The sequence below is a fragment of the Microcaecilia unicolor genome, chromosome 3 (genome assembly GCF_901765095.1).
Source record: "Microcaecilia unicolor chromosome 3, aMicUni1.1, whole genome shotgun sequence".
Lineage (NCBI taxonomy): Eukaryota > Metazoa > Chordata > Amphibia > Gymnophiona > Siphonopidae > Microcaecilia > Microcaecilia unicolor.
Genome location: NC_044033.1, coordinates 244766404 through 244792527, shown reverse-complemented (window position 1 = coordinate 244792527; position 26124 = coordinate 244766404). Strand labels below are relative to the sequence as shown.

At 44.9% G+C, this 26124-nt stretch overlaps 1 protein-coding gene across 1 annotated transcript in view; it reads left to right on the top strand.

The window, feature by feature from the left end:
- Window positions 1-26124, top strand: part of LOC115466391 (zinc finger protein 585A-like) — a 218841-nt gene that overhangs the window by 188295 nt on the left and 4422 nt on the right. The window contains exons 5-7 of the mRNA XM_030197588.1: window positions 7393-7506; window positions 13435-13542; window positions 25374-25481. Of these exons, the coding sequence (XP_030053448.1) occupies window positions 7393-7506; window positions 13435-13542; window positions 25374-25481 (330 nt within the window). The remainder of the gene's footprint in view (window positions 1-7392; window positions 7507-13434; window positions 13543-25373; window positions 25482-26124) is intronic.

Here is a 26124-nt window from a genome sequence, read left to right as displayed (position 1 = left end):
AGGTGTCAGGTTCTCAGATTCAGAGCCTGCTGGGCTGGGCTCTGGAGCAAACGTGAGCCCTTGGGCTGCTGACAAGGAGCGACAGCAGCAGGCAAAACCCACCAACCAAAGCTGGTCAAGCACACCGGCAGGCACCGCCCAGCGAGCTGGAACACATGGACTGGAATCCCCCGGACTGGAGGACACAGGACTGGAACACTCCGGACTGGAACAGATCAGACCGGAATACACCGGACTGGAGCACCCTGGACTGGTCCGTACAGCTTCACCTGCACTTAGCCACTGCCCCCCAAGGGTTGAGCCCTTGGGTTCGAGTGGCCGGCAGGACTTACCGGATACCGGATAACACAGGGACCAGGATACTTGAACAAGCTTGCAACTAAGTGTTCCTAACAGTAAACTAACAGACCCAAGCACTAAACTAACAGCAGCGCTACTAAGTGCTACACTAACAGCAGTGCTACTAAGCGCTACACTAACAGCTGTGCTACTAAGCACTACACAAACAGAAGGACTTCCAAAGCCCTATACTAACAGGAGTGCTCCTAAGCACTACTAGGGGAAGCAGGGGAGACACAGGGAAAGAGTAGGGAACCTATACACGCAAACTAACAAAGGTGCTTCCTAAGCACCAAACTTCAGCCGTGCTCTACAGCACTAACCTAACACAGGTGCTCTGAGCACCAAGCTACAGAAGCTCTATAACCCTAAACTAACTAAGGTGCTCCTAAGCACCAAACAACCAGAAGAGTTCCTAGCACTAAAAGGGAAGACAGGGGAGCCACAAGGGAAAAAACAGGGAAGCTAAACACAGAAGTCAGAAGTGCTTCCAAAGCACCAAACACAGAAAGCACCAAACCCAGAAGAGCTTCCAAAGCCCCAAACACAGAAGAGCTTCCAAAGCCCCAAACACAGAAGAGCTCCCAAAGCCCCAAACACAGAAGAGCTCCCAAAGCCCCAAACACAGAAGAGCTTCCAAAGCCCCAAACACAGAACTGCTTCTAAAGCACCAAACACAGAAGTGCTTCTAAAGCCCCAAACACAGAAGAGCTTCCAAAGCCCCAAACACAGAAGTGCTTCTAAAGCACCAAACACAGAAGTGCTTCTAAAGCACCAAACACAGAAGAGCTTCCAAAGCCCCAAACACAGAAGAGCTTCCAAAGCCCCAAACACAGAAGAGCTCCCAAAGCCCCAAACACAGAAGAGCTTCCAAAGCCCCAAACACAGAAGAGCTTCCAAAGCCCCAAACACAGAAGAGCTTCCAAAGCCCCAAACACAGAAGTGCTTCTAAAGCACCAAAAGGGAAAGCAGGGGAGCTACAAGGGAAAAGCAGGAAAGCTAAACACAAGAGTCAAAAGTGCACACTGCACTAACACTGACCTGGCCCTATAGCAAGCGCAAATGCCAACGTTGCAAAGGCCCTGAAGGGAAGAACACCACTTCCCTATCAAGGCCCTGCCTGATGATGTCACCACTACCAGACACAGGCAGGCAGCATAACGAAACAGAGCTAGAGCTAACTCAGGCTAACCCCCACAGCTGCAGTATAGCAGAGCAATTAGAGCCACGCTGGAAGCAACCAGCACACAGAGGCAGCTAGCTCAGATAACACACACAGCTGCAGTATAGTAAAGCAATTTGACTCATGCTGGGAGCAGCCAGCCCATAGACACAGAGCCAGCTCTAGCAACACAGAAAGAAGAAACAGAAGCCAGCACAGAAGCTGACCACCAGAATAAGGTAAGTCTGGGAGAGGTCACGGCCACAATCGTAACAAAAGGTAATACTCAGAGAGTTATTAATCCGCTGTCTTAGAATGGTGAAACATCGTCTTAATGTGGTACAAACCGCCATGAAAGCACCCCCCAAAAAAACTAACACAAAACCATGAATGCTGATTGTTTTGAAAACTCACAAATGTAGTCGCTTCAAACAATACAATCAATCAATCAAAATATTGTATGGAGGAAAAGACCTCAGAAACCTGTGGTGGATTTTAATTATTTCTTCAACCTGTCCAAGCCAGCAGATGGAACGTAATCATTGGTCAAAAACCTCCGTGCTCAAAATAAAAGTGCAATAAAAGTGATTGTATTTTTTGAACTGACTGTATTTGTGAGTTTTCAGAACAATCAGCATTCATGGATATGTGTTATCTAATTCTAAACTTCTAAAACTTATTGATTACTTCAGGACTGGCGGAAATGTACTACAATGGTTGAAGGGCTTTTTAACCTCCAGAACTTACCAAGTTAAATCCAACTCAATTTTATCACTGCTATGGAAAGCTGACTGTGGCGTCCCTCAAGGCTTGCCTCTTTCCCTTACACTCTTCAACATAATGCTGATTCCTTTGGCCAAGTCCCTATCCAAGCTTGGCCTTAACCTGTTCATCTATGCCGATGACGTCACTATCTACATTCCTTTCAGAAATGATTTATCTGAAATCTCCCGTGAAATTAAGCTTGGATTACACACCATGGTCACTTGAGCAAATTCATTCAAATTAAAACTTAATATTGAGAAAACTCATTGCCTTAACCTCTCTTCTCCCTATAACAAATTCAAACCCTCAACCTTAATCACTTCTGATCTTACCCTTACTGGTCAAAGTACATGCTTAATGCTAATACTGCTTGATCTACGCACAAAATTGCTTAATATATGCTTATAGATGCTTATATATGCTCAATGTTGACACAGCCTGATGTCCACACAATAGATGCCTAATGTTGATACTGCTTGATGTTAACACAAAACTGCTAATATATGCTTATATATGCTCAATGTTGATACCGCTTGATGTTCACACAATTGCTTAATATATGCTTATGTATGCTAGATATGCTTAATGCTGATACTGCTTGATGTTCACACAAAATTTTGTTTACTAACACCACCAGGCATCACCAACCATTACTAAATAGAGACAACATGAATACCAACAAACTCCTCATGATAATCTACTTCCTTCCCCTAATCTACCACGCATGGACCACTCCCAATATAAACAACAATCTACCCACAACACATAAACCCTACAGACAACCCAATTACAGCTCACCGGTCCAAAAGAATAACAACCAACAAAAAGGAAAAACAAATACATTCGGAAACAACCAACATAAAGGGCAGAAAGGACACAACAGAACCAAATACCAAGAAAGCAGGCAAATAATAAAAATTAACACATCCACGTCCCAAACTGAACCTTACCGACCAATCCAAATCGGATACGTAAACGCCAGATCAGTAGTAAATAAAACAGAGATCATAACAGATTGTATCACCACAGACAACCTTGACCTCCTATTCATCACCGAAACCTGGATCCACGACCTTAAAGACCCCATAATCGTAGATTTATGTCCACCAGGATATAAAATCACCCACTGAACAAGAAACGGAAAAAGAGGAGGAGGAGTAGCCATAATATACAAAGCAGAGTTTACCATCACAGCCACAGCCGAATCCATCCTGCCACAACTTGAAATTGCCTCGGTAAGAATTAATCACCCTAACTTATAGGAACACCTTAACACAGTCCTGCTCTACAGACCGCCAGGCAACTGGCAAGACTCCCAAACACACTTCATGGACTTTATCTCGAATATTTCTGTCTCTACCTCAAACCTCATCATAATAGGAGATATCAACCTGCACCTTGAAGATCTCAACTCAACAAGCACCCAAGAATGCGAAGAGTTCCTACAACTATGGGATCTTCACAGGACAAACACGCAGCCAACTCATATCAAAAGACACACACTAGACATTGTCACACACAAATTTGACCCCAACTCAAACCTTATACTAACAGACACAAAATGGACACCCGCACCATGGTTTGACCACTATAAAGCAAACATCTCCCTCCAATGGCGAATGAAAGGCTCAGCGAATGAACAAGAACGGAAAACCTACACAACGAGAGGAAAAATAGACCCGGTAATATTCTGGCAACAGAGATCTACTACAACAAATGGACAATTAAAGCAGATACAATCCAATTCCTCTCGAATGGGACGACAGATGTAGATCCATATTAGACATTAGACAATATTGCTCCAATCCAAACCAGAACCTCACAAAGAAAGAATTCAATACCATGGTTCAACGAAGAGCTGAAAAAACTTAAAACACAAGTTAGAAGGTTAGAACGAGCATGGAATAAAAAGAAAAACGACCCCACACTTAATGCCTGAAAACAACTCCAGAGAAAATACAAATATACCATAAGACAAACTGAAAGATTATATTACAAAACTGTAATCGGACCAAACTACAAGGACACACAAACTCTTCCAACTCGTGAATAAACTAATAGATACTACACCAGTTACAACCAACAGCAAAGACGCACCAGGAGCAGACAATGTCACGAGATACTTCAACGAGAAAATCATACAATTACGAAGTAAGATACCTGTCAGTACCATCAACTATGCTGAACTCCTTGACTGTCTAGACCCAGACCCTGGCGTTTACCCAGCAGACAGTACCTGGACCGATTTCGAGACACTATCAGAGGATATTATCTCCCAAACGCTCAAAAGATTTGCCAAATCTCACTGCAAACTAGATATATGTCCAAACAACCTTATGACATCTGCTCCTCAACAATTTATAACAGATATAACGAAACACCTGAACTATATGCTACAAAACGGAATCTTCCCAAAGGAGAAAGGAAACATTCTACTCAACCCCATACCCAAAGACGCAAAGAAAAGTGCCAACGAACTAACCAGCTACAGACCAGTAGCATCCATTCCCTTAATAACCAAACTAATGGCAGGGTTGGCGACCAAACAACTCACAAACTACTTAAATAAATTTTCAATACTCCACGACTCCCAGTCAGGATTTCGGTCCAACCACAGTACTGAAACAGTACTAGTCACTCTCATGAGTAAATTCAAACAAATGATTGCAACTGGAAAGAACATACTACTTCTACAATTCGACATGTCAAGCGCTTTCGACATGGTTGATCATGGAATACTACTACACATCCTTGAGTACTTCGGAATTGGAGGCAACGTTCTCAGATGGTTCAAGGGATTCCTAACCACACGATCTTACCAAGTGACATCTAACTCGTCCACCTCAGCCACATGGATACCTGAATGCGGAGTCCCACAGGGATCCCCCCTCTCGCCGACTCTATTCAACTAAATGATGATACCCATGGCCAAACTATTAACAAACCAAAACCTCAACCTATACATATACGCAGACGATGTAACAATCTACATCCCATTTAAACAAGATCTACAGGAAATTTCCAACGAAATCAACCAAATTCTCTATATCATGCATTCCTGGGCGGATGCATTTTGGCTGAAACTCAATGCAGAAAAAACCCAATGCCTAATACTCACCTCTCAACATAACAAGAAAAAATTTACAGCCATTAACACACCAAATCTGAACCTTCCAATTTCAGATACTTTAAAAATTCTTGGAGTTACCATCGATCGACATATAACACTCGAGAACCACGCGAAAAACACAAACAAGATGATGTTCCACTCAATGTGGAAACTAAAAAGAGTAAGACCTTTCTTCCCAAGGACTGTTTTCCGCAATTTGGTACAATCAATGGTGCTCAGTCATCTGGATTACTGTAACGCACTCTACGCTGACTGCAAAGAGCAGATAATCAAGAAACTTCAGACAGCCCAGAACACCGCAGCAAGACTCATATTCGGCAAAACAAAATATGAAAGTGCTAAGCCCCTATGAGAAAAATTACACTGGCTCCCACTTAAAGAACGCATCACGTTCAAAATCTGCTCCCTAGTTCTGAAAATCATTCACAGGGAAGCACCAGCCTATATGTCAGACCTGACAGACTTACCACCCAGGAATGCCAAAAGATCATCCCACAAATTCCTTGATCTGCACGTCCCTAACTGCAAAGGTCTAAAATACAAATTAATGTACGCGTCAAACTTTACCTACTTCAGCACACAGTTATGGAACACACTGCCGCGCAACTTAAAAATGATCTACGAACTAACGAACTTTCGCAAACTACTGAAGACCCATCTCTTTAACAAGGCATACTACAAAGACCAACCAATGTGAATATACACAACCCCCCCCCCCCACATATATTCATATATACTCATATCACCCCTCTCCTCAAGTCACTGCACTGGCTTCCGATTAGGTACCGCATACAGTTCAAGCTTCTCCTACTAACCTACAAATGCACTCGATCTGCTGCTCCTCCCTACCTCTCTACCCTCATCTCCCCCTACGTTCCTATCCGTAACCTCCTCTCTCAAGACAAATCCCTCCTTTCAGTACCCTTCTCCATCACTGCCAACTCCAGGCTCCGCCCTTTCTGCCTCGCCTCACCCCATGCTTGGAATAAACTCCCTGAGCCCATTCGCCAGGCCCCCTCCCTGCCCATCTTCAAATCCTTGCTCAAAGCCCACCTCTTCAATGTTGCCTTCAGCACCTAACCACGATACCTCTATTCAGGAAATGCCCCAACTTGGCATTTCGTCCTTTAGATTGTAAGCTCCATTGAGCAGGGACTGTCCTTCTTTGTTAAACTGTACAGCGCTGCATAACCCTAGTAGCGCTCTAGAAATGTTAAGTAATAAGTAAGTAAGTAAGTAGTATCGGCTTGTTTATTCATATATTATGTTTTATCATCTTGTTGCCCAAGATCTTTCTGTAACACTAAATGTCTATTTTCTAATATATTTCCATCACTCATGATGTATTGTAAGCCACATTGAGCCTGCAAAGAGGTGGGAAAATGTGGGATACAAATGCAAGAAATAAATTAAATAAATAAATAAATATAATTCCACTTACGCTTCCACCTTCTCCTTTATTAGCACTCAACTATGGAATGCACAACCCAAATCTGTGACAACTATTCATGATCATCTGAACTTCAAAAAATCTCTTAAGACCAGCTTATTTGGAAAGGCTTACCTTAATGGATCCGTCTTAAATCCATAATTCCTGGAACAATTAATTTATGGACCTCATGGACTCTATTACCCTTCCCCTCTCTTCCCTCATCCCTTGCAATTACAATCCTTGCTGTTCACCTTACTTTACTTCGTTTGTTTGCTTACCGGATTGGCGATTGCCTTTACGGTCTGATGTTAGCCAGATTGAGCCTGCTGGTAGGTGGGAAAATGTGGGGTATAAATGTTATAAATAAATAATTATAGGAGACATATGATAAAACATGTATTATATTAATCTACTGTATGTAATTTTTTTCTTGCTGTAAACCTGCTCTGAACCCGAAGTAATAAAATTTAGTAGGTTGCAAAACTTAATAGCAGAGTATAGTAGAGTTAGTAATTTAATATCTGATCATTGGCGAATCCTTTTAAACATGCTTTTTCATAATAGGCCTTCCAGTTGTAACATCTGTGTTCTCACTGAGTGTTAAACGAGAGGAAGATCTCCCCTTCGTGGATCATCCTGAATCAGAGATGTATGAACAGACCCTCCCTTCTGTAACAAGTAAGTAAACAAATTATTTCTGCACATCTTTACCAAGGTCAGCCGGGAGCATTCAGGAATTCAGGTGTGGTGGGATAAGAGGAAAAGAGAACCCACAAAAAGCGGAGGTGCACTCAATCCCTACGAGAGTCAATCAAGAGAGAAAAAAAAGGAGTAGGGTAAGCTGCGAGGGAGACCTTTGTACAATTCCACATCTTTATTGAAAAATACCAAACGAGTCGACACAGCTGCTGTGTTTCGGCGGCAAAACACCTGCGTCAAGAGGCTTATGGTGTAATGAGATGATGTTTTCAAGGTCAAGTATAAAGAGAGAGAAAATGTTTTCTGGTTTTTAATGCAAAAAACAAAGCTAATGTTGAAAATCTAAAGTCACATGATATACTTCTGGCGTCCGCCAAAGTGGTCTGAGTGAAGTATAGGCCGCCACCCTCTCTCCCAGGGGCCTGGGCCCAATATGGGTGGGCAAAAGAACTCCGCCCTGTCCCACAAGTGATGTGGTCTCTCCCCCTCTCGCCTGCATGCCATATGGTCTGTCAAACATCCCCCCTCCCCCACTTACCTTTTAAAGAGTAGATTTTCACTGGCATCGAGCAGCAACTAATATACACTGCTCGTGTTGGCCCCACAGCCTTCCCTCTGATGCAACTTCCTGTTTCCGCATAAGTGGGAATACATCAGAGGGGCCGGTGCGAACAGTATGTATCAGTCGCTGCTAGCTGCAGGTGAAGATCTGCTATTTACAAGGTATGCAGGAGGGACAGTTGTTGGGAGTTTTCAGCTGGAGGGGCTTGGGGATCCCTGCCAGTCACATCATAGGTGTGCTGCTACTGGGTGAACCTAGGCCCATGCGGGCCCACCCTTGGCTACGCTCCTGCGTCTCTCCTCCTCCTCCTTCCACTGTCTGTTTTCTACTTTGGATAGAGTAGACTGCGAGGCACCTGCTGGAGGTGGGTGTCCTGGGGATTAGAATCAGGCTTGTGAAACCTTTCATCCTAAAGTTTCATGGTGTTGAGAAATCTGTATTGTTCTAAAGGGCTGGTGGGAGTGGAGAGGCATCTCTGTTGTTCCGGGGGGGGGGGGGGGGGGGGGGGGGGAACAGGATGGATGAATGCTCTATGACTTAGCCATGGGTTAGTGCAAATCACTGTACATAATGTAGTTTACAGTGATGCAAAATAACACAAAACTCACTATGACAAAGATGCCCACCCTAGGTGTTCATAGGACCTGACACTCACTCATGGGTATTGAATGGAGGTCACAGACATAGGGGGTAAATGGACAATACCTTCTTGTACTCTGAGTAGGAGGCTCCTTCTCTCACTGCTGTGTGCGTGGGGGGGGGGGGGGGGGTGGCGGTGCTTTTTGTTGCATTGTAGTTGTCCTCCCCCTTCTAAGAATGCTTTGTCTTCGGTGCCCTCTAGTGGGGGCCGAGACTTCTTCCACTCTGGCTCATGGTGGGGGCATTTTTGAAAGAACAAGTCAGAACTGAGATGTCCTTCTCATAATGTCCAGTAAAAACGACCATCTCACAGCCATTTTCAAACAGGAAAACGTTATGCTGGAGACGTCCATCCTGAACAGCCATCTTGCAAACTGAAACTTTTAAATTATAAACGGAAAAACAAGGCACAGGTACGTTTGTCTGACATTATTCTTATTAAAATGGCCACACAGACATCCCTGCAGAACAGAGGGAGTAGGCCTAGGGGTTAGTTCAGTGGATTGTAAATCAGGGGACTCAGATCTTCCCTGTAGATCTTTATGTTCATCTAAGAACAATCCAAATTTACAAGCTTTGTGATTTTCTTAAAAAAAAAAAAATCTAGAGTTAGATCTTGATATTCCGCCATTACAATTGATCTGTTTCTAATGGGTTCCCTCCCAGGAGTGCAACCAAAAACTTCCTAGCATCTCGTTTGGGGCGAAGAAGCACACTGGAGCCCCAAGGCCTTGGGACAGTCCGATACGAAGCATGGAGTAGGGAGAGAAAATGATAAGGGGAAAACAGAGCCATTTCATAGGAAATAGGCATTTAATCTTCACTACCAGAGATCCAGTCATTTAGATGGCGTAAAAGACATGCTATATTATAAAGCCTATTGTTAGGTAAACCTAGGCCACCCATCCTCCAGCCACCTATCAACCAGGGAAGGCGGATTTTTGTCTTCTTTCCGGCCCAACAGAATCTGGCCATTAACCTATTCAAACGAGTGAGATTTTTAACATTTATTGAAATTTGAGAAACATAACATACCAAGAGTTTACATTTAGGCCGAAACATGAGTTGTGTCGGGTCGTCCATGTTTTAGAAGAACTCTGAATAAATTTTGTTGGAACATCAACTGTGAGGAGTTTTTGTTACTCTACTTTATCCATTTTTTGGTGCCCCCTTTTAGTAGAGTATTTTCCTTCTGTTTGTGACTACATTTAGGAAAGCCCATATCAAAATAATAATAAGTAATACCAGTACATGAATTCACTGTTCCTATGACAAAGTGTAAGTATTCTCAGTGTTAATTATAACACAACAGAGCGTATATGTCTTAACATTTTTGAAAAGATTTTCCCCTCCCTTTAATACACCTCCTGCCCTCTCTAAGGCACTCTCAAAACCTACCCCAACTGAAGAATTTTTTTTAAAAAACCCTGCCCTCTCTCCTTCCCACCCACCATTAGTCAGAATAAGAACACTCCAGATAGGACCCTCGAAGGGCAAAAACCATTAACAAGAACAGTGCTTCAAGAACGGTTCCCAGATAGCTTCCCATTGAACCTGGGCATGGCAATGTATTGCCCAAAGTTTTTCCATTTCAGAAATATACCAAAGTTTAGAGCAAGATCCTTTTTTAATAAATGCAAAGGAAGAGTTTGAAGTTGATAGTGCCATTTAGGAAACAAGATCATCTTCACTTTAATACGAATCGGAGAAAAGTTGTCTTCGCTCAACATGTAATTAAACTCTGGAATTCATTGCCGGATGCGGTTAGCTTAGCGGGGTTTAAAATAGGCCTGGCTGGCTTCCTGAAGGAAAAGTCCATAGACCATTATTAAATTGACTTGGGGAGGAAAATCTACCTCCTATTTCTAGCGTAAGCAGCATAAAATTATTGAACTTTTTTGGGATCTTGCCAGGTATTTCTGACCTGGATTGGCCGCTGTTGGAAAAAGGATGCTGGGCTTGGTGGACCTTTGGTCTGTCCTAGTGTGGCAATACTTATAAAAGCAACGTGCACCAAGCCTCCAGTTGGCATTGCGTCTCCTCCAAACATTTTATGACATTGACTGAATACAGATCCTGAGAATCTATTCCCAATTTATACCTAGATAGCGAAATGTACCTGTTGCCCAACGAAGAGGAAACTGAGGCCCCCAGAGTCTCCGAACTGTGACGTCAGATGGTAATGCCACCAATTTCTGTAAATCCAGCCTAAAGCCCGCAACATCTCTATATTCAGAAAAACTGTCCTACAGTGCTCCTAAAGAATTAAAAGGATCCATCAAGGGGTCACGTGATGCACGGCTAGAGAGTAGGTGTCGTCGTGCTGAGCTCCCGCCTTCCCTGCACCGGTTTTTTTTTCAATTAAATACCTCATTTCGCCGCTTTAAAAAGTGAGGATAACAACAACGGCGATCCGAAACGTCGGGGCATCGCGGAGTACTAAAACGGAGATTAACAAAGCAGATCAATCAGTGATATGGTTCAAAACTTTATTTTCAGAGATTCGCCCGACACAGACTGTGTTTCGCCCACAAGGGCTGAGAGATGCGACCAGAGACTTACCCTGTGCATTGAGCTGATGTCCTCATCTTGACTGAGGAAAGCACCCTGCTGGTTTTTTACGTTTCAATCTCATGTCCTGCTTGGACTATTAGCCCCTGACGCAGCCCTTGTGGGCGAAACACAGTCTGTGTCGGGCGAATCTCTGAAAATAAAGTTTTGAACCATATCACTGATTGATCTGCTTTGTTTGTCTCCACGTTGGATTTTGCGGATCGCTTGCCATCTTGTTTCCTAAAACGGAGATTGGCAGAGGTGCGATGGCGGCTAAACCCCCCAAAAAAGAGAACATGCGGACCCGTACAATGGAATCTAAGATGGCGGACGGAGATGGAGAAGGCCCGAGGTCGGTGAGCTCTGCCTGGGCCATGGAGGTGGCAGCGGAGGTCTCTGCCATGTTGGGTGCGTCGGTGTATCAAAAATTACAAGCGATCAAGGAACAATTAGGTGGCATCGATGCGAAGCTGGAAACCATCCAGTCAGAGTTCTCTCAATATAAGCAGCGGTTATCTGATGTGGAAGATCGCGTGCAGCAGCATGAGACAACACAAAAAGACCTGGAGAGCAAGGTGGAACGGCTGGAGAGTAAGCTGGAGGACCTAGAAAATAGAGCTTGCAGGAGTAACATCAGAATGATTGGGTTGCCTGAGAAGATCAAAGACTCAGAATTAAGAGACTTTCTAGAAAACTGGCTACCAAAAATTCTACCTTTACAACTGTCTGCTGGGCCTTTAAGAATAGAGCGCGCTCACCGGCTGGGGCCTGGAAACTCGAAGGACCCCCGCCCAAGAATCGTCATTTTCAAAGTACTGAATTTTGACCACAAACAAGAAATTTTTAGGGTGTTCAGAAAGGCTGGGACCATACAATACGAAAACCATACAGTACGCTGCTTCCAGGACTTCTCGACCGGAGTTTCTTTACAGCGAAGAGCATTTCGTGGAGTGTGCCAACAATTATTTGAAAAGAAAATTCAATTTGCTTTACTTTATCCTGCCCGTCTAAAGATCTGGCATAATGGGAAACACTCCATGTTCTCATCGGCGGCAGAGGCGTTGAAGTTTGTGCAGCGAGACCTGACCCCTGAGGATCCGGCTTGAAGGAACGCCCAAGGAAGCCTGGCTGGTTTGATTCAGATGGTGATCCTTAAGAGCTACAGTGGTGCGCTCATACCGAGCTATCGGGACACAGTTTGGTAATTTTATAACCCAGAACGTACCTATCTGTAACTGATTATAAAGAGGGTACATGGGGCATGTTATGTTTGCTGTTGCTGTTTCAAATGTTCTTTGTTTGTGGGGGACCGCAGAACCCTACTTTGAAGAAGAGGGGCATTGTTTTACAATTTGCTCCCTAACATCTGATAGTATAAGTTCCCTATTAGGGATTACAAAGGTTAGCTAGGTTTTCTTTTGGAATAGAGGATTTCACAGTGTAATTGTGGGTTCTCGTGGGGGGATAGCCCCAATAGCGATGGGTCTAGGGATTATATAAGGAGGGGGGAAAGATTGTAGGAGGTACTATACTAGATACAAAATCAGAAGAGGGTGTGGGGAGGGGGGAGCTCACATGATCTTAGCCGTGAGGGAATGGTCGAGTGGTTCTAGGGTGGGGGTAGGGATGGGGGGTGGGAAGGCTAAAGAGGGAGGGAGGTATCTGACAGAGCTTTGGTTTCAGGGACAGAATTCAAGGGGATTGAAGAGGGAAGCCCTATGGGCTGGGAGGGTTTCTCTTCTTTTGTTTAAATGTATAACTCTTTTTATGATGTTATTAGATTTCTGGTGTATTGGGGTCACTTAAAATAGTCTCTTGGAATATTGGGGGAGTGTCATCCCCGATAAAGCAGACAAAGGTGCTTCAGGCGTTGAAAAGACAACAAGTGGATCCATCAATAAATGCCCCCTCCTGCTGACAGAAATATCCATTATATTTTCGCAGTAGCAGTATCCGCCACGGAGCTGTTTGTAGCTCTAGAGGAATATGTTCATGATATTGCTAGACTATATTTCTGATGATGATCAGGACAGCAGCACCCCTCTTGCTCTATTCTGGTGCAGTGCCTATGAAAACAGCATAATTCTGATCACTTACACAGGTTCTTTGGTAACTTGTTTTAAAGATATTGTACTGTCTTTTTCCTATAACAGGCTTCTACAATATCAAGCCTGATGTTTTAATCCGATTTGAGAAAAAGGGATTTGGGACTGAACCTCAAGGATCCGAGGAAAGAGGAAATCTGACCACTGCAGGCACATGTGAGGAACTGCATGAAGCATGTGATGTAGCTTGAATTAAAGCTTGTAATGAGGTGATACAAACTTTTCTTACATGAAAAAGGACTCCTCTGGATCAGGCACAGTGAAAATTAGGTGTTATAGTTGCGGCTGCTGCTTCTAACCTTTGTTTTCCAACCTGTGCATCCAACTTCTCCTACATAGGCACATAATTGTGGAATGCACTGCCAAAGACTGTGAAAACAATCTATGACCATCTAAACTTTAGGAGATCATTAAAGACCTACTTATTCAGAAAAGCATTCCCCACCGACATAATTTAGATGCCTCAACTCTTTGGCAGTGCATTCCAGCAAAACCATAGATTGTATTGGACACTATATTTTCCTTCCTGTCTTCGATCCCTATGTACTTGAATATACTGACCTTACCCAACCCTAATATCAAAGTGTGTTTGTTTCCATACCGGGCTTGGCGATCGCCTTTACGATATTATGTAAGCCACATTGAGCCTGCAAATAGGTGGGAAAATGCGGGATACAAATGTAACAAATAAATACATAATGTTTGTTCCATTTCCCTTATTTCTTCTTTTCTCCTTTCATGATCTGCTCTGCATTTTTAGCCTTTCATTTCTTCTCTTTCTCTTATTTTCATCCACCAGTTCCCCATGCCTCTCTTTCTCTTCCCTTCTTTTTTTCAACACCTACTGTTTCTAATTCATTATCAGTTTTAATAATCTTTCACTATTTCTAACCTCTCTCAGTGGTGCTCCAAGCTGCTGAACCTTCCTCCCACCCAGCAGGTTGTGGGTTTTATTCTCTGTGCACCACAAAGTGCAGCTAGATGGAGAGAGGCAAGCAGGATGGTTTTACTAGAAGAAGCTGGAGGAAAGGAGGAAAAACCACCTCCACTGGGATCAGCAGGAAGAATGAGGAAGGAGTAGGAGGTGGGAGTGAGGCAGAATGGCTTAACATGACATGAGCAGGATGGATGGATGAAGAAAGGAATAGAAGAAGGGGAAAGCCAAGTGACCCCCCCCCCACCCCCTTCAATGGAAGCAAGGGATAGAAGCAGTTAGACCCCCAGAGGAAGGAGCAGGAGGGGAAAAGGAAGGTGACCACCTGTATCCATATTAGGAGAGAGGAAGGTTGAGTAACCCACCCACTGGCAGTTGAAGGGGGAGGAAGACAGGAAGACTCACATTGGTGGCACCAGGTTGGAGAGAGGTGAGAGGTAAGATTCTATAACAAATGACATATTATGCAGCAGTTTCTATTACCAGAGTACCTATCATTTGAAGGTCATGGTTTTGTTGCAGGAATGGATGCATGAATTTGTGATGCTTCAGGAGTCAGACAGCACACACCAGTATGAGAGAAAAATCTTCTTTATTTGCCAGCAAACAAAGCAAGACATCAGTTCTAGCTCTCTTCTCTTTCTCTCAGCTCTCTGTGTCTTTGTCTCAGCTGCTTCTCTTCTTATGCTGTCTTCTCCTTCTTCTGTCTGTTCCTTCTGTCCTTCTCTTTCTTCTGAGCTCCTTCTGACGTAAACTGCTTCTGCTCCTACTTAAATAGGGTCCTAAGCCCTCCTCCTAGCCTAGCCCCCTTTACTCCCAATTGGTTAAGAAATTAGATTGGCTACCTTGCCTCAACCAATCATTACTTTTGAAATATCAGTTACATAGGTTCCAGACATCCTAAACTGACCTGTGACCTGGGGCCCCTCAAGCCAGACATTTGGTCTCCAGAACTCTTACATTTCTCATTATGATTGATTTCTCATCTATGGCTTAAACTGGATTCCCTTAGAGACTAAGAGGCCCCATCTAACATTAATTATTCTCATATTCCTAGTCTGATTCATACTAACTGCTAACTGAACTCTGGCATTCATTAAAGGGGTCAAAGGCTAGTCTTACTTAATGGCATACTGCTATACTTTCAGGACTATTCCTACAGTTACCTATAATTAATCAAGGAGAAGAGAGCTGACTAGTTCTGACCTTTTTCACCTTCAGCTTATACATTGAACCAGCTAGGACTGCAGAATAACTCAAAACACATGTTGGCCCCCCTTCACTGTAGCCCTACTCAGAACGTCAGACAGAGAGTTGAACAAACATTCCACACAGAATTATTAATTTACACAGAATACAACATATTCTAAAGTAAGCATCCTTATAACACATATTCTAAATATCAAAAACTTGTAAATACTAATCTATTGCCTCTCTCTAAACAGTATTTCTATCTAATCTTAAACTACAATATATCTGGCTCATTCCTTTGTCCATTCATAATAATATCCCCTCAAGATTTAATAGTATACAGATGTGCCAGCTAGCATTGGCAATTCACAAGGGTGAAAGAAATTCCTTTCTCTGACCTTTTTAACCCTTTTGCTCGACGGCTAGAGTTCAATATAATCTGAACCATCTGGCATACCTTCACTTTAGTTGCAAAGTAAAAAGTTAGAATTCTAACTTCAAGCTTTTAATATCATTTCTCAGAGTTAACACTTTCTTTGCCCGCTGCCTCATTCCCCCCTTTGAGACTAAAATCAGCTTATGCAGAGATAAGTCTCACAACTCAAACTCTGGAGATTATAGTGATCCTAACTGGGAATAGACTTATGAACCACCATTACCCTACTTGTTAAGGTTCGACGGCATACTGCCGAAGCACATGAGGCCAGGAAACAAAACAAAAACCCTGCTAAAACTAAGACTATTAGGGAAATGAACAAAGGACGTATCCAGGAGGTCAATGACCACCACCAAGAGGTAAGGTCTAATCCTCCTCGATAATCCTCCACATTAAGGCTGGCCAACTGTAGGACTTTATCCATGGCATGCCTAACTACATGCGTCCTATTTATGACAATAGTACAGCACTCTGAAGAATTTAACACTGTGCAGAGGCCACCCTGAGCTGCAAAGAGATAGTCAAGGCCCATACGATTATACCGAGAAACTATACTTAATTCATTAATTTGATCCTGCAATGCATTGACTACCACGTTCAGCTCATGAACTAAAACATGGAGTAGGGATTGAAGTCTCCGGGTAGCCATACCTAGTTCAGTAATACCCGCTACCGGGCCTCCAATTGGAATCCAGGCTGTGGCAGAAAGGGCTACAAGTCTCTTTTTAGTCAGAGGATAAGTAGAATTGATATACTGGAGGGCTAATTCAATCGCCTCATCCTCTGTGGCAACGGAGGAGGGTAAGGACAAAGCCTCTCGCTTAGAGCGGTGCGGGGATAGTGGCTTAAGAGGAATAACTTTAGGAAAATAATTCAAGGTTACCAATACACAAAAATCATATGTGGAGGGAAGAATCATGTGGAGGACATTATCACAGAGCCAGTAATGACCAAGGAGAGGGTGAGGAAAGTTCCCAATAAATGTTGGCTCAGGCTGGACAGGGTACTTAGGGTGCCCATAATGCGAGCCCCTATCCCAGGGGGAACGAAGACGAAATGGAGACTTTGCACACCATAGGCGCCAATCCCCAATTGTGACAGGCTGCTCATTTGTTAATAACTCTTCATACCCCGGGGACTTATGAAAGTAGAAAATAAGCTTGGACACTATAGTCTTCTCAGTGGTACGCTTAGGAGCCAGATAATCACCTGGGTCATAATCTACAGGTATGGTAGCAGGGCACATAGGAGTACCTGGAGAAACTACCCACACAGATTCTCCTTTTTCTGGGAGAACATTAGTATAGTTACAGGGAATGGGAAGAACAGTTGAGATGCTTCTTGTTAAACAAAACACTCCAGAGGCTGGATAGGGAGACGTAAAAACTGGCCTTAGAGAAGATTCAGAGGGGGAAGTAGCATTATAAAAGGACCACCAAGTATAATCCTGGCTCCAAGGGCCTGAACTCGAAAAGTAGGGAGGTATAAGAGCTGGGAGTTGCACAGGGACAGGAACAGCTGGGACATCTGTGGTATAAGGAGAAAATCGGGAACACACAATACAAGGGGAAGTAATCTTTGCCTGGCTAATTAGTTCCTGGACAGAGTGTAACCAAAGGTTGGAGCGAGTTGGGGTATTAGGAACAAGGAGGCAAGGAGTAGAAAACAACAAAAGCATCCAAACTACTAACATTTTCTTTCTTCCTAATCTAAAACAAATACAGCAAACTAATTAAGCAATAATATTTCAACAGTCTGTGCTAATCACAGATTACTCTCATATAGTGTTCTCAGTCTTTGAGTTCTTATACCAGTTGGGATAGACCCTCAACTGACAAGGATCAAGCTTTCAAATTCCAGGAAAGCCAGAATCAGGCAAGAAAGAGTCTCAGTGTGAAGCCGAAGTTCAGCCGCTCCTGCAGTATGCAGTTGACCCTTCTTTTCAGCTAGTAGATTCTTTGGTTCGGGTCAAGCGCAACTTCAATGGCTCCGCTGGATCTCTTTCTGCTCTCCACTGTTTAGGCTCCGTCTGATCCGTGCTGGGCTCAGTCTGGTCAGCAGACTTAATTCGAGACCAATGGACCCATGGAGTTATCCCTGCAACCTTCACAGCTGCAGGGGTAGAAAGCAAAACAGTAAAAGGTCCTTTCCATCGGGGCCCCAAAGGCTGGAGCTTCCAGTCTTTTACCCAAACTCTATCCCCTGGCAGGAAGGAATGTACCTGAGCCTGGAAGGGGACAGGGTTTATTTCTCTCACATAAGACTGAAGCTCAGAAATTATCTTTCCCAGGAGGGCTACCTGCTCCTGCACCTGGGCAGACCCTAAAATCCCTATGTCTCCCTTAATTCCCTGCAAAATGGCTGGGGGCTTCCCATACACAATTTCAAAGGGAGAGAGGGCTGTTCCTTTAGTTGGAGTGCATCGGAGGCGGAAGAGGGCTAGTGGCAATGCCTGTGGCCATTTCAATTGGGTTTCCTGACAAATCTTTGCTAGGCTATTTTTCAAGGTTCTGTTTGCTCGCTCAACCTGCCCTGAACTCTGGGGACGATAGGCACAATGCAATTTCCAGGTAATGCGCAATGCGCGGGACAGGGCCTGAAGTGTAGCTTCAACAAAGGCGGGACCATTATCTGAACCTATGGCAAGGGGCAGTCCATACCTGGGGATGACATCCCTAAGGAGGGCTCGAGCTACTTCTGTGGCTTTCTCAGTGACTGTAGGATATGCTTCCACCCACCCAGAAAAGGTACAGACCATGACCAAGAGGTATCGGAGCCTACCACTCCTGGGCATTTCTGTGAAGTCTATAACTAGGGACTCAAAGGGTGTTAGTCCTCTAGACTGAACTCCTGGTGGAATACGGGGTCCCTGACGAGCATTATTCTGGGCACAGAGAGTACATCGGGCAGAGGCAGTGGCAACCAGACTATCCAATCCTTCCAGCACCACTACTCGATTGAGTAGGCGGGCTAGTGCTGTTTTCCCTAAGTGTGATAGGTCATGAGCTTGAGACACTACAGGCCAAGCTAGGTGGCGTGGCACCAGAACTCTGGTATCAGGGAGATGTAACCAGCCATCAGGTCTCCTTACTGCACCTTCTTCTTGAGCCCATTTCTCTTCCACTTGGGTATATATAGGTGTCCATTCTTGCAGTCGGATTTGGAACAGGGGGGTCACAGTACTTGCTGGGGGTCCTCGAGCAGCTTCCTTGGCCACCCGATCAGCATGGCGGTTCCCTCGGGCCACTGGAGTATCTATTCTTTGGTGTCCCCTGCAGTGAATAACAGCTACCTTCTTAGGGGCCCACACAGCCTCTAGCAGCTGAAGTATTTCAGGTCCATACTTAACAGGTTGGCCTGCAGCATTTATGAGTCCCTTTTCCTTATACAAAGCTCCATGAGCATGTAGAGTTGTGAAGGCATATTTGGAATCAGTATAAATGTTGGTTACCAGTCCTGCTGCTAACTCCAGAGCTCGTATGAGGGCCACAAGTTCTGCTTTCTGGGCTGAAGTTCCTTGGGGCAGGGCTCTTGCTTCTATCACCTTGTCCTCTGTCACCACAGCATAGCCTGCCAATCGCTTGGAGTTCTCCACATAACTGCTTCCATCTGTAAAATAAATTACATCTGGGTCCCTCCACGGAACATCTTTAAGATCTGGTCGACTGGAATACACTTCATCCATGGTTTGGATACAGTCATGATCCGGTGGTCCCTCAGATGCTGGCAAAAGAGTGGCAGGATTGAATGTAGCCACTGTTTCCAGGTGTATCCGTGGATTCTCACACAAGCTAGCTTGGTACTTAACCATGCGGTTATTTGTAAACCAGTGGTTGCCCTTATACTCCATGAGGGTGAGAACTGCATGGGGGACTTTAACAACCAGTTCTTGCCCCAAGGTCAACTTATCAGCTTCCTGGACCAGTAAGGCTGTTGCTGCAATGGCCCTCATGCAGGCTGGCCATCCTTTAGCCACTCCATCCAGCTGTTTAGACAGGTATGCAACAGGCCTCTGCCAGGATCCCATCATCTGGGTCAGCACACCCAGAGCAACCCCCTGTCGCTCATGGACATACAATGAGAAAGGTTTCTCCACATCAGGAAGGCCTAACGCAGGGGCTTGAAGTAGGGCTTTCTTTATGGCAATGAAGGATTGTTGAGCAGTAGGTCCCCATTCAAATGGTTCCTTTTCACCCCCCTTTGTGGCCTGGTAAAGGGGTTTCGCCATCAATGCAAAATTTGGAATCCAAATTCTGCAGAATCCGGCTGCTCCCAGAAATTCCCTAACTTCTCTTCTGGACTTGGGTTGGGGAATTGCAGCTACCGCTTGCTTCCTACTAGCATCCAGTCTCCGACTTCCCTGGGAAATGCAAAAGCCCAGATACTTCACTTCTGACTGACAGAGTTGGGCCTTTGAGCGTGAGACCTTATAGCCTGCATCCAAGAGTAGCTCCAGCAATTCTCTAGTAGCCTCAAAACACTCTTCCTGGGTCACTGCTGCAATCAGGAGGTCATCTACATACTGGAGTAAAACTCGCCTGGAAGGCTCAGATTTAAAAGTCTTAAGGTCTTGCCCTAGGGCTGTCCCAAAAATGGTGGGGGAATTCTTGAACCCCTGTGGCAGGCGGGTCCATGTATACTGAAGCTTCCTTCCTGTTACTGGGTTTTCCCATTGAAAGGCAAAAAGCAGTTGACTGGCGGGGGCCACCCGAATACAAAAGAAGGCATCTTTTAGGTCTAGTGTTGTGAAATGGGTAGCCCCAGAAGGTATCAATCCTAACAGGACATATGGATTAGGCACTACAGGGTGTAATGAAATAGTGGATTTGTTAACCACTCGTAAGTCTTGGACTGGCCGGTAGTCCTCAGTCCCTGGCTTCTGAACTGGCAATAGTGGCGTATTCCATGGAGACTGGCAAGGACGAATAATTCCATGGGATAACAGACGATTCAAATGTGCTTGAATCCCTTCCAGAGCCTTTCTGGGAATTGGGTATTGACGAAGATGGATTGGCCGGGCACTTGGAAGTAAATCTACATGTACAGGAGGAATATTTCGGGCCAACCCTGGGGGATTATCTTCTGCCCATACCCCACTGACCTGAAAGCTGTCTGCCAGGGGTAGGTCAACTTGGCTATGTGACTGATGCAGCCGCCATTCTTCTTCAAGAGGGCAGCAGAAACTCAATATACCCTTAGGGCTGGAGGTCGGGGGCCAAAAGGAGACTGAAGTCTGGCCATCAGAGTCAAAGGAAATTTGGGCCCTAAGCTTGGACAGCAGGTCTCGACCTAACAAAGGGATTGGACAGTCTGGCATATACAGGAATTCATGAGTGACTATGTGTGAGCCTAATTGGCATCTACGGGTTGTCAGAAAGGGCCTCCGGTTCTGCACCCCCGTGGCTCCCACCACTCGGACAGTTTTTCCAGACACAGGCGCTAATCGCTCCGTCACAACAGAATGTTCAGCTCCTGTATCAATCATGAATGGAATTGAGCGGCTCCCTATAGTTAGCTTGACCATAGGTTCCTGGGAGCCCAGTTTGTAGGAACCCGGTCTGTCCTATTCGTCCCATTCTGCCATCTCGGCTATCCCGATGATGTCAGATTCAGCAGGCTCATATCTTCCCTCTCGAACTCGGCCTCGGCTTCCTCGATCTCCTGGTCCCCTTCTCAGTCCCTGGCGCCTCTGGGGGCATTCATCTTTCCAGTGCCCTCTTTCCTTACAATAGGCACACTGATCCCTCTCCAATCTTGGTCTGGGATTCTCCCCCCTTGGCCGGGATTGATTGAAGGAATCTCGGGGCCTGGCTGGTGGTCCGGGGTCCCACTTTGGCTTCCCATTAGCTAGAGGTCGACCTCGGTTAAGGGTGGAATTAGTAATGGCTGCCGCTAAAAGGTCGGCCTTCTTCTGCATCTTCCGGTCAGCCTCTCGGCGCACCTCCTGATCTCTATTAATGAAAACCTTGGTTGCGATCTCAATTAGCTGGGTGGTATTCATCCCTGCGAATCCCTCCTGACGCTGCAACTTCTTCCGGATATCTGGCATACTCTGGGCCACCAATGCGCTATTCACCATTCTCTGGTTTTCTTGGGCTTCAGGGTCAAATGGGGTGTATGTTCTGTAGGCTTCAATTAGTCGCTCTAGAAAGGCCCCAGGGGATTCAGTTGCCCCTTGGAGAATTTCAGAGACCTTTGCCAAATTAATGGGCCTCTTTATGCCTTTCCTCATACCTTCCAGTAAGTCCCGGCAATAGCCAGACAACAGTTCATAGTGCTGCCCATCATTTGGATCCCAATCTGGAGCTGCGCGAGGAAACCGAGCTCTAACCCATCCCTCTGGGTCCTGTGTCCCCCCGGGGACACGCTCTCGCGTGATGGCCTCAGCATTTTGCAAAATCTTCCGCCTCTCCTCAGTTGTGAAGAGGGTCAGGAGAAGTTGTTGACAATCAGTCCAGGTTGGGTTATGGGTGGCCATAATGCTAGCCACTAGGTCCACCACTGCCTGAGGCTTTTCAGTATAAGAGGGATAATGCGTCTTCCAATTCAGGAGATCGGTGGTTGTGAAGGGTACATACTGATAGGCCTGTGCCTGTATAACCTGACCCTGATTATTAGGATCCGGTCGAGTGGTAGTTACCTGACGAAGTGGCAGAACTCTCGAGGAGGTGGGAATGGAACCTGAGGTAGAGCTAGGAGCTACCCTCCTATCATGCTCAAAGGTAATTGCAGCGGGTCTAACCCATTCAGTAGAGGTAGGTTGAAATCCTGAGGGATGGGGAGGGGTACTCATAGACTGAGAGGTGGTCACAGGTGAGTCAGTCCATTGAAAGGGATGCCGGGCCCCTGATGAGTGGGTAGGGGTATTAGAGGGAGAGGCTGGGCTGTCGGGAGTTGAGGAGTCAGGGAGTGGAACCCAAAACGGGTCTTCAGAGGTTAACAGGAGAGGATTTGGCACAGAAGGGTAGAGGCCAGGTGAAAAGTCCAACCTAGGGTGTGGCAGGTTTGGCACAGGAGGGGAAGAACTATCCGGAGAAGCCTGTGCTGGAGAGGCTTGAGCTGGGCGGCGTGGATCTCTGGGGGTGGCACGGAACCCCAACAATGGGCCATAAGGTGGTGGCTCAAGGTCTGAGGGGTCATCAGAGAGTATGGGTTTCTCGGACAGGGTAGGGGCGGAAGCCACCGATTGGGTGGTAGGCTTCCTAGGGCTCTTTCCCTCTTCTAGTCTAGATTTTCTAATCTTTCTTTGAACACGGCCTAACATGAATTTTACTGGGGATCCCATATAAGTTTTCAACCACGAGGGAGGGTCAGTCACAAGGCTGTCCCAGGAATCTATATAAGGGAGTTGTTCAGAATATTCTGGTCCTCCTACTACTATGCTGTAGACCTTCCGGATTACTTCAATATCTAAGCTGCCACTAGGGGGCCACCCCACTCCCATAGATGGCCACTCAACTTCACACAAGGTTCTTAAAGTACTTGAGCTTAAAGTCTGTCCATAGTCATTAATTAAAAAGCCTTTTTTGAAGTTCTTAAGCATACAGTCTAGGGGGGTAGCAATTTGTCTAGATGATGTCCCACCCATAATGCTTACAGTTACAACACACAAAGAGGGGGGGAATTTTTGAGAATGCAGTAAGGGGTCTGCACTCTCGAGACACTAGGTAGACAGACAGCAATCGCTTCCTTCCGTTGCTGACCAATTGAACTCGCGTTAATTGGAAATGCAGCTATAAGAAGTCCGCACTCAGTTAATCATTCACGCATCACACATTCCATACAGAAAATCCCACCCAACAATTTCAAATTTCTCAGATACAGATAAGCTCAAGCGTTTTCGCTTCTAGTCCCCACGACTAGAAGGTACTAGGGCCTTCGCTGAGAATTGATCAGATTCTCCTTCCCTCCTTCTTGAGGGGCTGGTTTTACAACTTCCTAGCTAGGATTACAATACAAAATACAGGATACATACCCGGCGAATGTTCTCCAGTCAGTTGGGTGCTGGGATTAATGCAGGATTTATCCCACCGCTGCCACCAAGAATTGTTGCAGGAATGGATGCATGAATTTGTGATGCTTCAGGAGTCAGACAGCACACACCAGTATGAGAGAAAAATCTTCTTTATTTGCCAGCAAACAAAGCAAGACATCAGTTCTAGCTCTCTTCTCTTTCTCTCAGCTCTCTGTGTCTTTGTCTCAGCTGCTTCTCTTCTTATGCTGTCTTCTCCTTCTTCTGTCTGTTCCTTCTGTCCTTCTCTTTCTTCTGAGCTCCTTCTGACGTAAACTGCTTCTGCTCCTACTTAAATAGGGTCCTAAGCCCTCCTCCTAGCCTAGCCCCCTTTACTCCCAATTGGTTAAGAAATTAGATTGGCTACCTTGCCTCAACCAATCATTACTTTTGAAATATCAGTTACATAGGTTCCAGACATCCTAAACTGACCTGTGACCTGGGGCCCCTCAAGCCAGACATTTGGTCTCCAGAACTCTTACATTTCTCATTATGATTGATTTCTCATCTATGGCTTAAACTGGATTCCCTTAGAGACTAAGAGGCCCCATCTAACATTAATTATTCTCATATTCCTAGTCTGATTCATACTAACTGCTAACTGAACTCTGGCATTCATTAAAGGGGTCAAAGGCTAGTCTTACTTAATGGCATACTGCTATACTTTCAGGACTATTCCTACAGTTACCTATAATTAATCAAGGAGAAGAGAGCTGACTAGTTCTGACCTTTTTCACCTTCAGCTTATACATTGAACCAGCTAGGACTGCAGAATAACTCAAAACACATGTTGGCCCCCCTTCACTGTAGCCCTACTCAGAACGTCAGACAGAGAGTTGAACAAACATTCCACACAGAATTATTAATTTACACAGAATACAACATATTCTAAAGTAAGCATCCTTATAACACATATTCTAAATATCAAAAACTTGTAAATACTAATCTATTGCCTCTCTCTAAACAGTATTTCTATCTAATCTTAAACTACAATATATCTGGCTCATTCCTTTGTCCATTCATAATAATATCCCCTCAAGATTTAATAGTATACAGATGTGCCAGCTAGCATTGGCAATTCACAAGGGTGAAAGAAATTCCTTTCTCTGACCTTTTTAACCCTTTTGCTCGACGGCTAGAGTTCAATATAATCTGAACCATCTGGCATACCTTCACTTTAGTTGCAAAGTAAAAAGTTAGAATTCTAACTTCAAGCTTTTAATATCATTTCTCAGAGTTAACACTTTCTTTGCCCGCTGCCTCAGTTTCTTTTCAGAACTACAGAGGGTCCTTCCAGCAGGATACTTATATTTTCAAAGCTCATAACATTCTCATCAGTTTTAGCCAAGTGTTGCTTTTCTTGGAGCTTAAGCTTCCCTTTAAAACCTGAAGTTATTTTTCTACTCTTCTTACAGGCAGCCAAAGTTACACTACTGAGCCCACAGTTGAGATCCTGAAAATTGAAGAGGATATCGTCAGTGACCAGCTGGAAAATGGAGAGGATGATACGGATACCAGGAGCAGTGAGCCAAAAATTAGTTTATAATAAAATCCTATGTGCTGTGGAGAATTTCTGCATTTTCACTAGAAGCCAACCACATTTTGGTTTCTGTTTCAATGTCAAAACCAGCCTGAAATTTGTGTTTAGCCATGTGTCAGTTTCAGATGAAAATACAGGTACTGCCCAGCCCCAAATCCCTCCTCCCAACCAGAAAGATTCCCCTCCCTGATTCTGCCATCAGCAGAGTGGTCTCCGCTTGCTCCTGCCCACACCGGCTCCTGCATCAAAATGGCTGCCGGGACCTCCAGAGGCAGTCATTTTGAGATTGGAGCCAACACGGGCAGGAGGAAATGAGGTCCCAGCAACCATTTTGAGCTGACACAGGCAGGAGGAAATGAGGTCCCAGCAACCATTTTGAGCTTACACAGGCAGGAGGAAATTAGGTCTCGGCAACCATTTTGATACAGGAACTGTGCCTAGCCTTCTGCCCTCTGTAGCCAAGAACAATTCAGCAGGCCCAAAAGAGGGGTTGCAGCCGACAGTTCTGGGAGGGAGGCTTTTTCTTGATGGGAGGGGCAAGGCTATTTTCATTTTGGACTTCAGCTTCAGCCACAACAAAGCCACCATTTTTGGATGCAGATTCACATTGTCAGGCTCTGATTTTC